Genomic DNA, 13,952 nt, shown 5'->3' with positions numbered 1-13,952 from the left:
TCCACTGTATTCAGTCTTCTGATTAGTTATTCCTTGGTTACATTTTGAGATTTTTGTCGTGACAAAGAGTTTTCCTGAGGAAAAGGATTTCATCTCTGTCTCTTCTAGCATCAAACACTGACTGTACAAAATTTTTGTAACATTTTTGAGAAGAGTACTGGACAAAGAGGTACTTTTTGATGCACACCATAGATAAAGCTCCAAATAAAAGTTGAACAGAGGAATTGTAAATGATCCAATTTTCAGCTTAAAACTAGATATCAGTGTTTTATGAGGATGTTTCATCATTTCGTTTTCAATTGCGAATTTTTTCATGTAGTCTCCAATGTCGTTGCTTCCAACATCAATCTTCTTGAAAATTGGAGGAGAGTTGGCGACTTTTGAATTTAGTGCATCTGAAACAACTAAATTGCACTGAACAGAGCCAAAAACAGATCCGTTTTTTATTTATGCTAAAAAGGAGTCTGTTCAGAAAAACCTTTTAAAACGAAAAGGGGTTCTGATTACATTTTTTGTCTAGTCATCGGTTTTGAAACTTTCGCACCACTCGCACCCATATTTCTTTAACTTCGTAACCTCTCTCTTTTATGCAATCCCGTCTCATATAATCCATCTTTCTCTTATTACCTCGTTTAAAACACTGATCTATTAAGGAGGAACGAGCTTCTTGACTTGAACAGAAAACGTAGTAAAATCCCTTTGCTTCAAATATGTTTTACAGTGATCACCTTAAAAGGATCATTTTTCTTCTGTTTTCCAGAAGGAAAAAAGCCCTCAAGTTTGACATTTTCCAAAAATCGTTTAATTTTCTTGTACCCAAAAAACGGGAAAATGAGTTTCCAAACGAGTTAACGTTCAGAACAAATTTAACCCAAACTCACACTTTCTATCGATACAGCCAAAGGCACTTTCTACAAAGTTCACCTGAACGCAACCTACGCCATCACTTTAAGGTTAGAAATTCAAAGTACCGAGCAAAGGGATTTTACTACGTTTTCTGTTCAAGTCAGGAACGAGCTTCTTGACTTGAACAGAAAACGTAGTAAAATCCCTTTGCTTCAAATATGTTTTACAGTGATCACCTTAAAAGGATCATTTTTCTTCTGTTTTCCAGAAGGAAAAAAGCCCTCAAGTTTGACATTTTCCAAAAATCGTTTAATTTTCTTGTACCCAAAAAACGGGAAAATGAGTTTCCAAACGAGTTAACGTTCAGAACAAATTTAACCCAAACTCACACTTTCTATCGATACAGCCAAAGGCACTTTCTACAAAGTTCACCTGAACGCAACCTACGCCATCACTTTAAGGTTATAAATTCAAAGTACCAGTCATATCATTTTTTTTTGAAATTCTCTAACCACTAGATTGCATCAAAAATTGTAAGCTTCAGGATAACCTCCGCAACTAGGACTCTGTCAGACAATTGTTTATATTTTCCCATCAATAATAAGTTCCCCGTTGAAACTTGCGACCAATATCAACGAACACGAATTAATTCAACCTGTTGACTTTTAGAATTCTTTGATGGCAAGAATTTCAACCATAAACTCTTTAAATTACTACAAAATACTCAACACGAACCAACACAATTGTCCCGGAAGAACTCAAAATTATCAGACCACTTGACTGTCTTTGGTTACTTCTACGCAATAAAAACTTAAGCAGCATAACGAAGCTTTTATTGCCTTGCCAGCCAAAATTTTTTTTTTCTTCAACTTTTTTTGCTGATATCAAATCTATGTAAGTATGAATTTCTAATTCACTATTCATTTTGAAATTATTACTCACCGTTTACCTTACAGTAAATTTTCAATAACGTATAATAAAAGTCAAAATTTAGCGGTAACTTAAAGTTCCATGTGATCAAGTTATCTAACAATGAAGTAAATTAAAAATGATTAATAACTTAAAGATAAAATCAACCTTTTTAGTTGCCCGATTTTTATACTTTTTCTCCAATTTGCCACTTTAAATCGCCCTTTTCACCTAAACTATTTAAAAATTGAGCAAAATTTGCAAAAAAATTAGAGTAAATAAATGATTTTAAATTTTCACAAGCTAACCTAATAATTTTGAACGGCTTTCACGCCTTTTAAATTTTCCTTCAAGCGAGTTGCAATGAAGAATTAAGTGTAGACATCCAACGCAGCTTTCTAACGCCACCGCACTAATCATATGTGCAGAAAAGCCGAACTATATCCAAACCAGATTAGAACTTGATAAAATATAGTGTTGAAACACAATTCGTATTTTAATTAAGACCACATGATACCTGAAAGTCAACAGTTGGCAAAGACAAACAGTTTTTGAAAAAAGTTACAACCATCGAAAAAAAAGACAAAATACCTGACACAAAAGAAATAAAACGTTATCAGCAACAAAAGACTCTACTCAAAGAGACCCTTACATTTATACTCCGACTGGCCTTACCCATCATTGAAGGACGTCCCGAGCATGCTTTTTAGCCGGTCTCACCATCTACGCTAAAAACACGCTGAGAAAATCCCACAAAATTTTTACTCGGAGTGGCTCTAGGTTGAGCAATTCTTCAGAAAACCGAAGTAACTAAAAAAACTTTTGCAAAAAAACTAACAAGATCAGAATTAAAACTGATTCTTTAAGGTTGCAGATATATAAAAAGTAGAAACTTCCTACATCAAAAGAAAAGAGCAGCAAAAGGGAGATGAAAGTTCAACGACCTTCTAACTATGGAAAAGCAAATATATTGGTTTTGCTAGCCGCACTACAGCCCTCATACGATACAGCAAAGGAGAATAGCAAAGGAGAATACAGCAAAGGTATCTATTGAAAACAAATAATGACCAACTCAATTTTGAAAACTGAAACAATCCAGCATACGTATCCTTGTCAGTTGGCACTCCAATCATAGAAATCAAACCCTTCATGAAATTGACACTTCATTAACACAAACATGCAACTGAAATACAATCGTTTCGAATTCTTAACAACCTCTCTATCTCATCACAATTACTTCACTGACACAACAAGTCTACACTTCTCTCAAAGATTTTAGAAAATACTCCATCCATCCTTCACAAGAAGAATTATGATTTTAAAAAAATTAATAAAATTAAAATTAATTAATAATGGAGTATTGGATGGTTAGAACCACTTCTAAACAAGTATTTATTTTGTATCTTAATTTTTATCACTGTGAAATATTTAGAAATGACCAGTCATGATTCATACCATAATTTATGATAAATTGTATAACTGAAACTTTTCGTAGTTTCAGCCAGAGAAATTATAATACGCATTGAAATCAGTTGCATTCTTTTCACTAGATCTATTGAGACTAGGAAACATAAGAGTAAGAGTAGAATTCGTATTAGACTAACAAGTTGCACGAATCTATCCGGCCGAAAATAAGATAGCATAACGAACAGACGTTGTAACTTATCTGAAATTACTCTATGAGAAGGCCAACCCGGAATTCAACTCAAGTGACTGACATTACAATTCTACTCGGCCTCCCCGGGTTGAACTCCATAGACCAAAAATGCTAATCATACTATTCCATAAACTAGGTCTATGAAAAATTACGAATCAAGCAATTTTCATACATTTTGCTAGAATTGTGTCATTGAATTCGGTTGTTTTGTCTTGTTTTGGCATAAAATTCGGTGTATCGTACTAAATAAGAAATTTAGTACGATTTATTTTTTTTGTGTATAAAGTAGTCCTGGATATACTAATATTGGATTTTAATTTCTTTTCTCTTCATAACTTTTGTCAAAAACGCTTAAAACTCCTCTTTGTTTAGTATGACATGTTTTTGTATGATTTGATCAATGTCTGGTAATTTAAAAATTCAAATTTTAGAAATAATCATCTTTGAAAATTTTCGCCAAAATTTAAAAGTTCGTTACTTTCGTTAGATTATTTGTGTGAGACAGAATTAAAACATTTCAGGCTGTTTCCAATGCTTTTTCGATGCGCGACGGCCAAACCTTTGGTTACTACGTTTGTGTAACCAAGGTTTATGACATTTGTGTTCGGTTACGAACACAACCAAAAAATTTTGAGAATTTAAAATGTAAAAAATCAAAACTTCTGGTTTTTGGAAAAACGCTAGTCATACAATTTCCATATATGAAAAAATACTAATCATAGACCTTTTATGCAATTTTCTGTACTTACGGAATTGCATGAAAAGTGTATGATTAGCGTTTTTCCATATATGAAAATTGTATGACTAGCATTTTTGGTCAACTCGGGTTTCAACGTTTTTTTTAAAAAACAATTAGCAGTTCTTATTTTACTTTTTTACCTAATGACTGACATTGCAATTCTACTCGGCCTCATTTTCAACGTTTTTATAAAAACAATTAACAGTTCTTATTCTTTCTTTTTTTTCACCCAAGTAGATCACACTTATTTAGATAAAGTAAGAAAAAAATGAAACTGATTTCTTATCTATTTTCTCTCTAATTTTGATGTTTTTTGAGAACTCGCACAACTCGCATAGCAACCATTTATTCATGTTGGCAAATTGATCACTTTTATTGGTCCATACTTGACCATAAAGGGATAAATGGAATGAAATTGCTAAAACTGTGCTCATAATTATAAAACCTGGCTCCAGTTTTGACATAAATGAGTATAAATGATCATAAAACGCTCAAAACCGCGGTTTTTCTAGATAAACCGTTCAAAAACCGCTCAAACCGCTCATTTTGAAGCAAGATTTTGAGCGAAATTGTCTAAAAAACCGCTCAAACCGCTAAAATCTTGCTTCGAAATAGGTGAAAAATCTCGACTCGGGGAGCACAGTAGCGTCATAATTGGTCTCTTTTTGCACTAAGTAGTAGCCTAGTACTAGTCAATGAACTCCACAATTTTTTTCCTGGAATTACTTTTTTCTCCTTAGATCGTCCCTACCCTACTAATGGAAAAGTTGAGGAGACGGTGAAGGCGTTCGAGGGATCTGATATCTGTATAGAGTGCCAGGTGGATGCCAAGCCGTCCGTCGCCAACCAAGACTTCCTCTGGACATTTGCTGGCCAGAAACTCATCAACTACCGCAACGTTACTTACGTTGACGGACAAATAACAACCAACACTCTCTATGTTAGATTACTACCAACTGTTCCTTTGATTATTTGTCAGTCTTATTTTTTATCGCACCTTTCCATTATTACCAACAGAAATCAGCTCCTAGCTCATATTCCGTTCTTAAGAAATCTAGCTATCTGGTTAGACAAAAATAATCAACAATTCTCCCATAATTTTAAATCTTGTATAAAAACTGTACGACTACCATTTTCTTCATATCATAAAATTGCATAACTATATCCTTTTTTTTTACTGTGCATATATGACCAAAATTTTGTCACCCTGCACTTAGACAGCTTCTGAGCTATCAGTTTGCAATTACGTGACTTCAAACACAACAAGACTGCTCGTATCAGGGCGAAGCCCTGAATGTTCTGACTGCCTTTTAAGGCTTATGGAGCAGTAATAACATAAATATCATTAACAAATTAAATGTTATAAAAAAATGAAAAAAAACCTTTCATAAAATTTGAAAATTTTCTATAAAAATCATCACCCCATACGCCATATAAACTATAAAAGAATAGAATTCGCTGCTTGTAACAAATCAATGATGGCAAATAAGCTTCTTTCAACCAATTTCGAACGATTTCTAAGACGGATTAAATCTCCGCCTAATCGTTAGAAGCGCAAAATATATCGCGCGTTGATACTCCCAAACTGGCCAAAATGGCAACCTTTAAACCCGATACCTATACGAAAAATTATCTGTCATGTGTCGTCAACCTTCCATTATCACGACTAATGAAAATACTAAAAAACCACCGAATTTATGTCGACAAGGTTCATTAAGTTTAAAACACTCCAGCGAATTTCGCTCCCGGCTCCAATGCTACCTTGGTAGGTTTACATAATCAAATAACACTCAGCTCTTCGAGACGTCCATTTTAGCTGGCATGTGTCGTCACAAATGGAAAAAGTTGTCCTTCGAAATTTTGTAGCATCTATCCAATGGAAAAACAACAATCTTTTTATAAAGTGACCTATTGAAAAACCAATTTCATCTGAGAGTGTTATTATCTGTTTTATGTACGGTAACGAGCAATTCTAGGCGCGTCCGAAAAATTTCAATACGTAGAGAACCCCATACTTTCCAGTATCAAGACTTAAAAAAATCTGAAAACCACCGATTTTCTGTAGACAAATTCATAAGGTTAAAATCACCTCAGCGCAATTTTGTTCCGGGTTCCAACGCTATCTAGCTAATTTTACATAAACAAAAAACTTGAGCACATCGAAACAGCTACATTGGCTGTCATGTGTCGTCAAAAATGGAAAAAATTGTTCTTCGAAAGTGTTTAGCATTTATCCAAGGGACAAACAACCATCTTTTTATAAAGTGAACTATTATAAAAAACAAATTCTTCTTAGAGTGTTATCAATTAGTGTCTAAAAGGTATCGAGCAATTCTAGGCGTGTCTGACAAATTTCCTAATTAGAGAACCCCATACGTTCCACTATCAAGACAAAAACAATCCGAAAAATACCGATTCTATATCGACAATGTTCAATAATTTTAAAACCCTCCAACGAAATTTTGCTCGCGGCTCCGACGCTACCTTGGTAGGTTTACAAAATCAAATAACACTGAGCTCTTCCAGACGCCATTTTCAGCTGTCTTTTGTCGTCAAAAGTGGAAAAAAGTGTCCTTCGAAAATGTGTAGCATCTATCCAAGGGGAAAACAACAATAATTTTATAAAGTGAACTATTATAAAACCAAAATCCTCTGAGAGTGTTGTTATCTCCTTTATGTACGCTAACGAGCAATTCTAGGCTCGTCTGACAACTTTCAACGTTTCGATAACCCCAAACGTTCCGTTATCACGACAAAACAATCCAAAAACTACCGATTTTATGTCGACAAGTTCATTAAGTTTAAAACACCCCAGCAAAGGTTTGCTCCCGGTTGAAATGCTAACTTGCTAGAATTACATAATCAAATAAATTTGAGCTCATTGATACGCCCATATTAGCTGTCATGTGTCATCAACCTTCCATAATCACGACAAATGAAAAATCTAAAAAACCACCGAATTTATGTCGACAAGGCTCATTAAGTTAAAGACACTCCAGCGAAATTTTGCTCCCGGCTCCAACGCTACCTTGATAGGTTTACATAATCAAACAACACATATTAGCTGTCAGGTGTCGTCAAAGTCAAAAATACGTCTTTCGAAAATGTTAAGCAACTATCCACGGGAAAAACAACAAATTTTGATAAAGTGATATATTATATAAAACAATTTCTTCTAAAAGTGTCATTGTCTAATTTGTGTTCGGTAACGAGCAATTCTAGCCGCGTCTGATAAGTTTCAACGTGTAGAGAACCCCATACATTCCATTATCACGACGAAATTGAACCGAAAACTACCGATTTTATATCGACAAGTTTCATTAAGTTTAAAACACTCCAGCTAAATTTTCCTCCCGGCTCTTACGCTAACTTGGTGGATTTATGTAATTAAAGAACACTGAACTCTTCCAGACGCCCATATTAGCTGTCATGTGTCGTCAAATGGAAAAAGTTGTCCTTCAAAAATGTGTAGCATCTATCCAAGGTAAAAACAACAATCTTTTTAAAAAGTGAAATATTATAAAAACCAAATTCTTGTGAGAGTTTATTATTCAGTTTATGTACGGTAACGAACAATTCTAGCCGCGTCTGATAAGTTTCAACGTGTAGAGAACCCAATTCGTTCCATTATCACGACGAAAGCAATCCAAAAACAACCGATTTTTATATCGACAAGTTTCAGTACGTTTAAAACACTCCAGCAAAATTTTGCTCGCGGCCTCAACGCTAGCTTGGTAGGTTTACAATATCGATTAACATTGAGCTCTTCCAGACGTCCATATTCGTTGTCATGTGTCGTCAAAAACGAAAAAATTTGTCCTTCGAAAATGTGTAGCATCATTCCAAGGGAAAAACAACAATCTTTTTAAAAAGTGAACTATTATAAAAACCAAATTCTTGTGAGAGTGTTCTTATCTAGTTTATGTACGGTAACGAGCAATTCTAGCCGCGTCTGATAAGTTTCAACGTGTAGAGAACCCCATTCGTTCCATTATCACGACGAAAACAATCCGAAAACTACCGATTTTATATCGACAAGTTTCAGTACGTTTAAAACACTCCAGCAAAAATTTGCTTGCGGCTTCAACGCTAGCTTGGTAGGTTTACAATATCGATTAACATTGAGCTTTTCCAGACGTCCATATTAGTTGTCATGTGTCGTCAAAAAGGAAAAAATTTGTCCATCGAAGATGTGTAGCAACTATCCAAGGGAAAAACAACGATCTTTTTAAAAAAACCTTGTCTAGAGTGTTATCAACTAGTGTCTAAACGGTAACGAGCAATTCGAGGCAAGTCTGATGAGTATCAACGTGTAGAGAACCACATACATCCCATTATCACGAAGAAAACAATCCGAAAACTACCAATTTTTCATCAACAAAGTTCATTAAATTCAAAACACTCCATCAAAAATTTGCTTGCGGCTCCAACGCTAACTTGGTAGGTTTACATTATCAAACAACACTGAGCTCTTCCAGACGCCCATAATAATTGTCTTGTGTCGTCAAAAATTAAAAAGGTTGTCCTTTGAAAATGTGTAGCATCTATCCAAGGGAAAAACAACAATCTTTTTAAAAAGTGAACTATTATAAAAACCAAATTTTTGTGAGAGTGTTATTATCTAGTTTATATACGGCAACGAGCAATTCTAGCCGCGTCTGATAAGTTTCAACGTGTAGAGAACCCTATTCGTTCCATTATCACGACGAAAACAATCCGAAAACTACCAATTTTTTATCAACAAAGTTCATTAAATTCAAAACACTCCATCAAAAATTTGCTCGCGGCTCCAACGCTAACTTGGTAGGTTTACATTATCAAACAACACTGAGCTCTTTCAGACGCCCATAATATATGTCTTGTGTCGTCAAAAAAGGAAAAAATTGTCCATCGAAAATGTGTAGCATCTATCCAAGGGAAAAACAACAATCTTTTAAAAAAGTGAACTATTATCAAAACCAAATTCTTGTGAGAGTGTTATTATCTAGTTTATGTACGGTAACGAGCAATTTTAGCCGCGTCTGATAAGTTTCAACGTGTAGAGAACCCTATTCCTTCCATTACCACGACGAGAACAATCTGAAAACTACCGATTTGATACTGACAATCTTCAGTAAGTTTCAAACACTTCAGCAAAATTTTGCTCGCGGCTTCAACGCTAGCTTGGTAGGTTTACATTATCAAATAACACTGAGCTCTTCCAGACGCCCATAATAATTGTCTTGTGTCGTCAAAAATTAAAAAGGTTGTCCTATGAAAATGTGTAGCATCTATCCAAGGGAAAAACAACAATCTTTTTAAAAAGTGAACTATTATAAAAACCAAATTCTTTTGAGAGTGTTATTATTTAGTTTATGTACGGCAACGAGCAATTCTTGCCGCGTCTGATAAGTTTCAACGTGTAGAGAACGCCTTTCGTTCCATTATCACGACGAAAACAATCCAAAGACTACCGATTTTATATCGTTTAATACACTCCAGCTAAATTTTGCTCGCGGTTTCAACAGAGACGCCCATATTAGTTGTCATGTGTCGTCAAAAATGAAAAAAATTGTCCTTAGAAAATGTGTAGCATCTATCCGAGGGAAAAACAACAATCTTTTCAAAAAGTGATTTATTATAAAAACCATATTTTTGTGAGAGTGTTATTATCTAGTTTATGTACGGTAACGAGCAATTCTAGCCGCGTCTGATAAGTTTCAATTGGTAGAGAACCCCATTTGTTCCATTATCACGTCGAAAACAATCCGAAAACTACCGATTCTATGTCGACAAGTTTCATTAAGTTTAAAATACTCCAGCTAAATTTTCCTCCCGGCTCCAACGCTAACTTGGTGGATTTATGTAATTAAAATACACTGAACTCTTCCAGACGCCCATATTAGCTGTCATGTGTCGTCAAATGAAAAAAGTTGTCCTTCGAAAATGTGTAGCATCTACCCAAGGGAAAAACAACAATCTTTTTAAAAAGTGAACTTTTATAAAAACCAAATTCTTGTGAGAGTGATATTGTCAAGTTTATGTACAGTAACGTGCAATTCTAGCCGCGTCTGATAAGTTTCAACCTGTAGAGAACCCCTTTTGTTCCATTATCACGACGAAAACAATCCGAAGACTACCGATTTTATATCGACAAGTTTCAGTAAGTTTAAAACACTCCAGCTAAATTTTGTTCGCGGTTTCAGCGCTAGCTTGGTATGTTTACATTATCAAATAATACTGAGTTCTTCCAGGTGCCCATATTAGTTGTCATTTGTCGTCAAAAATGAAAAAAGTTGTCCTTCAAAAATGTGTAGCATCTATCCAAGGGAAAAACAACAATCTTTTTAGAAAGTGAATTATTATAAAAACCAAATTCTTGTGAGAGTGTTATTATCTAGTTTATGTACGGTAACGAGCAATTTTAGCCGCGTCTGATAAGTTTCAATGTGTACAGAACACCATTTGTTCCATTATCACGACGAAAACAATCCGAAAACTACCGATTTGATATCGACAAGTTTCAGTAAGTTTAAAACACTCCAGCAAAATTTACATTATCAAATTGCTCTGAACTCTTCCAGATGCCCATAATAATTGTCTTGTGTCGTCAAAAATTAAAAAAGTTGTCCTTCGAAAATGTGTAGCATCTATCCAAGGGAAAAACAACAATGTTTTTAAAAAGTGAACTATTAGAAAAACCAAATTCTTGTGAGAGTGTTATTATCTAGTTTATGTACAGTAACGAGCAATTCTAGCCGCGTCTGATAAATTTCAACGTGTAGAAAACCCCATTCGTTCCATTATCACGACGAAAACATTCCGCAGACTACCGATTTTATATCGACAAGTTTCAGTAAGTTTAAAACACTCCAGCTTAACTTTGCTCGCGGTTTCAACACTAGCTTGGTAGGTTTACATTATCAAATAATACTGAGTTCTTCCAGACGCCCATATTAGTTGTCATGTGTCGTCATAAAGGAAAAAAAAATGTGTAGCATCTATCCAAGGGAAAAACAACAATCTTTTTAAAAAAAGAACTATTATAAAAACAAAATTCTTGTGAGAGTGTTTTTATCTAGTTTATCATGGTAACGAGCAATTCTAGCCGCGTCTGATAAGTTCAATGTGTTGAGAACCCCATTCGTTCCATTATCACGACGAAAACCATCCGAAAACTACCGGTTTTATCTCGACAAGTTTCAGTAAGTTTAAAACACTCCAGCAAAATCTTGCTCGCGGCTTCAACGCTAGCTTGGTAGGTTTACATTATCCAATAACACTGAGCTCTTCCAGACGCCCATTTTAATTGTCTTTTGTCGTAAAAAACGAAAAAATGTTGTCCATCGAAAATGTGTAGCATCTATCCAAGGTAAAAACAACAATCTTTTTAAAAAGTGAACTATTATAAAAACCAAATTCTTGTGAGAGTTTATTATTCAGTTTATGTACGGTAACGAGCAATTCTAGCACGTCTGATAAGTTTGAAAGTGTAGAGAACCCCATTCGTTCCATTATCACGACGAAAACAATCCGAAAACTACCGATTTTATTTCGACAAGTTTCAGTAAGTTTAAAACACTCCAGCAAAATCTTGCTCGCGGCTTCAACGCTAGCTTGGTAGGTTTACATTATCAAATAACACTGAGCTCTTCCAGACGCCCATTTTAATTGTCTTTTGTCGTAAAAAATGAAAAAATGTTGTCCATCGAAAATGTGTAGCATCTATCCAAGGGAAAATTAACAATCTTTTTAAAAAGTGAATTATTATAAAAAAAACCAAATTCCTGTGAGAGTGTTGTTATCTAGTTTATGTACCGTAATGAGCAATTCTAGCCGCGTCTGATAAGTTTCAACGTGTAGAGAACCCCATTCGTTCAATTATCACGACGAAAACAATCCGAAGACTACCGATTTTATATCGACAAGTTTCAGTAAGTTTAAAACACACCAGCTATATTTTGCTCGCGGTTTCAATGATAGCTTGGTAGGTTTACATTATCAAATAATATTGAGCTCTTACAGACGCCCATATTAATTGTCTTGTGTCGTCAAAAACTAAAAAGGTTGTCCTTTGAAAATGTGTAGCATCTATCCAAGGGAAAATTAACAATCTTTTTAAAAAGTGAACTATTTTAAAAACCAAATTCTTGTGAGAGTGTTATTATCTAGTTTATGTACCGTAACGAGCAATTCTTGCCGCGTCTGATAAGTTTCAACGTGTAGAGAACCCCATTTAATCATTTATCACGACGAAAACAATCCGAAGACTACCGATTTTATTTCGACCAGTTTCAGTAAGTTTAAAACACTCCAGCAAAATCTTGCTCGCGGCTTCAACGCTAGCTTGGTAGGTTTACATTATCAAATAACACTGAGCTCTTCCATACGCCCATATTAATTGTCTTGTGTCGTAAAAAATGGAAAAAAGTTGTCCATCGAAAATGTGTAGCATCTATCCAAGGGAAAATTAACAATCTTTTTAAAAAGTGAACTTTTGTTAAAACCAAATTCTTGTGAGAGTGTTTTTATCTAGTTTATGTACCGTAATGAGCAATTCTAGCCGCGTCTGATAAGTTTCAACGTGTAGAGAACCCCATTTGTTCATTTATTACGACGAAAACAATCCGAAGACTACCGATTTTATTTCGACAAGTTTCAGTAAGTTTAAAACACTCCAGCAAAATCTTGCTCGCGGCTTCAACGCTAGCTTGGTAGGTTTACATTATCAAATAACACTGAGCTCTTCCAGACGCCCATATTGATTGTCTTGTGTCGTAAAAAATGAAAAAAGTTGTCCATCGAAAATGTGTAGCATCTATCCAAGGGAAAATTAACAATCTTTTTAAAAAGTGAACTTTTGTTAAAACCAAATTCTTGTGAGAGTGTTATTATCTAGTTTATGTACCGTAATGAGCAATTCTAGCCGCGTCTGATAAGTTTCAACGTGTAGAGAACCCCATTCGTTCAATTATCACGACGAAAACAATCCGAAGACTACCGATTTTATATCGACAAGTTTCAGTAAGTTTAAAACACACCAGCTATATTTTGCTCGCGGTTTCAATGATAGCTTGGTAGGTTTACATTATCAAATAATATTGAGCTCTTACAGACGCCCATATTAATTGTCTTGTGTCGTCAAAAACTAAAAAGGTTGTCCTTTGAAAATGTGTAGCATCTATCCAAGGGAAAATTAACAATCTTTTTAAAAAGTGAACTATTTTAAAAACCAAATTCTTGTGAGAGTGTTATTATCTAGTTTATGTACCGTAACGAGCAATTCTTGCCGCGTCTGATAAGTTTCAACGTGTAGAGAACCCCATTTAATCATTTATCACGACGAAAACAATCCGAAGACTACCGATTTTATTTCGACCAGTTTCAGTAAGTTTAAAACACTCCAGCAAAATCTTGCTCGCGGCTTCAACGCTAGCTTGGTAGGTTTACATTATCAAATAACACTGAGTTCTTCCATACGCCCATATTAATTGTCTTGTGTCGTAAAAAATGGAAAAAAGTTGTCCATCGAAAATGTGTAGCATCTATCCAAGGGAAAATTAACAATCTTTTTAAAAAGTGAACTTTTGTTAAAACCAAATTCTTGTGAGAGTGTTATTATCTAGTTTATGTACCGTAATGAGCAATTCTAGCCGCGTCTGATAAGTTTCAACGTGTAGAGAACCCCATTCGTTCAATTATCACGACGAAAACAATCCGAAGACTACCGATTTTATATCGACAAGTTTCAGTAAGTTTAAAACACACCAGCTATATTTTGCTCGCGGTTTCAATGATAGCTTGGTAGGTTTACATTATCAA

The 13,952-nt window shown here is 34.8% G+C and overlaps 1 protein-coding gene across 6 annotated transcripts in view; it reads left to right on the top strand.

Annotated features, from left to right (window-relative positions):
* Positions 1 to 13,952, top strand: part of LOC134839070 (neural cell adhesion molecule 1-like) — a 511,831-nt gene that overhangs the window by 296,973 nt on the left and 200,906 nt on the right. For all 6 annotated transcript variants that reach the window (XM_063854482.1, XM_063854480.1, XM_063854481.1 and 3 more), the window contains one exon: positions 4,892 to 5,091. In XM_063854482.1, coding sequence (XP_063710552.1) covers positions 4,892 to 5,091 — 200 coding nt within the window. The remainder of the gene's footprint in view (positions 1 to 4,891; positions 5,092 to 13,952) is intronic.

Source organism: Symsagittifera roscoffensis, chromosome 2 (genome assembly GCF_963678635.1).
Source record: "Symsagittifera roscoffensis chromosome 2, txSymRosc1.1, whole genome shotgun sequence".
NCBI classification, from domain to species: domain Eukaryota; kingdom Metazoa; phylum Xenacoelomorpha; order Acoela; family Convolutidae; genus Symsagittifera; species Symsagittifera roscoffensis.
Note: the sequence above shows the minus strand (reverse complement) of the source record. Positions and strands in the feature narration are given on the sequence as shown.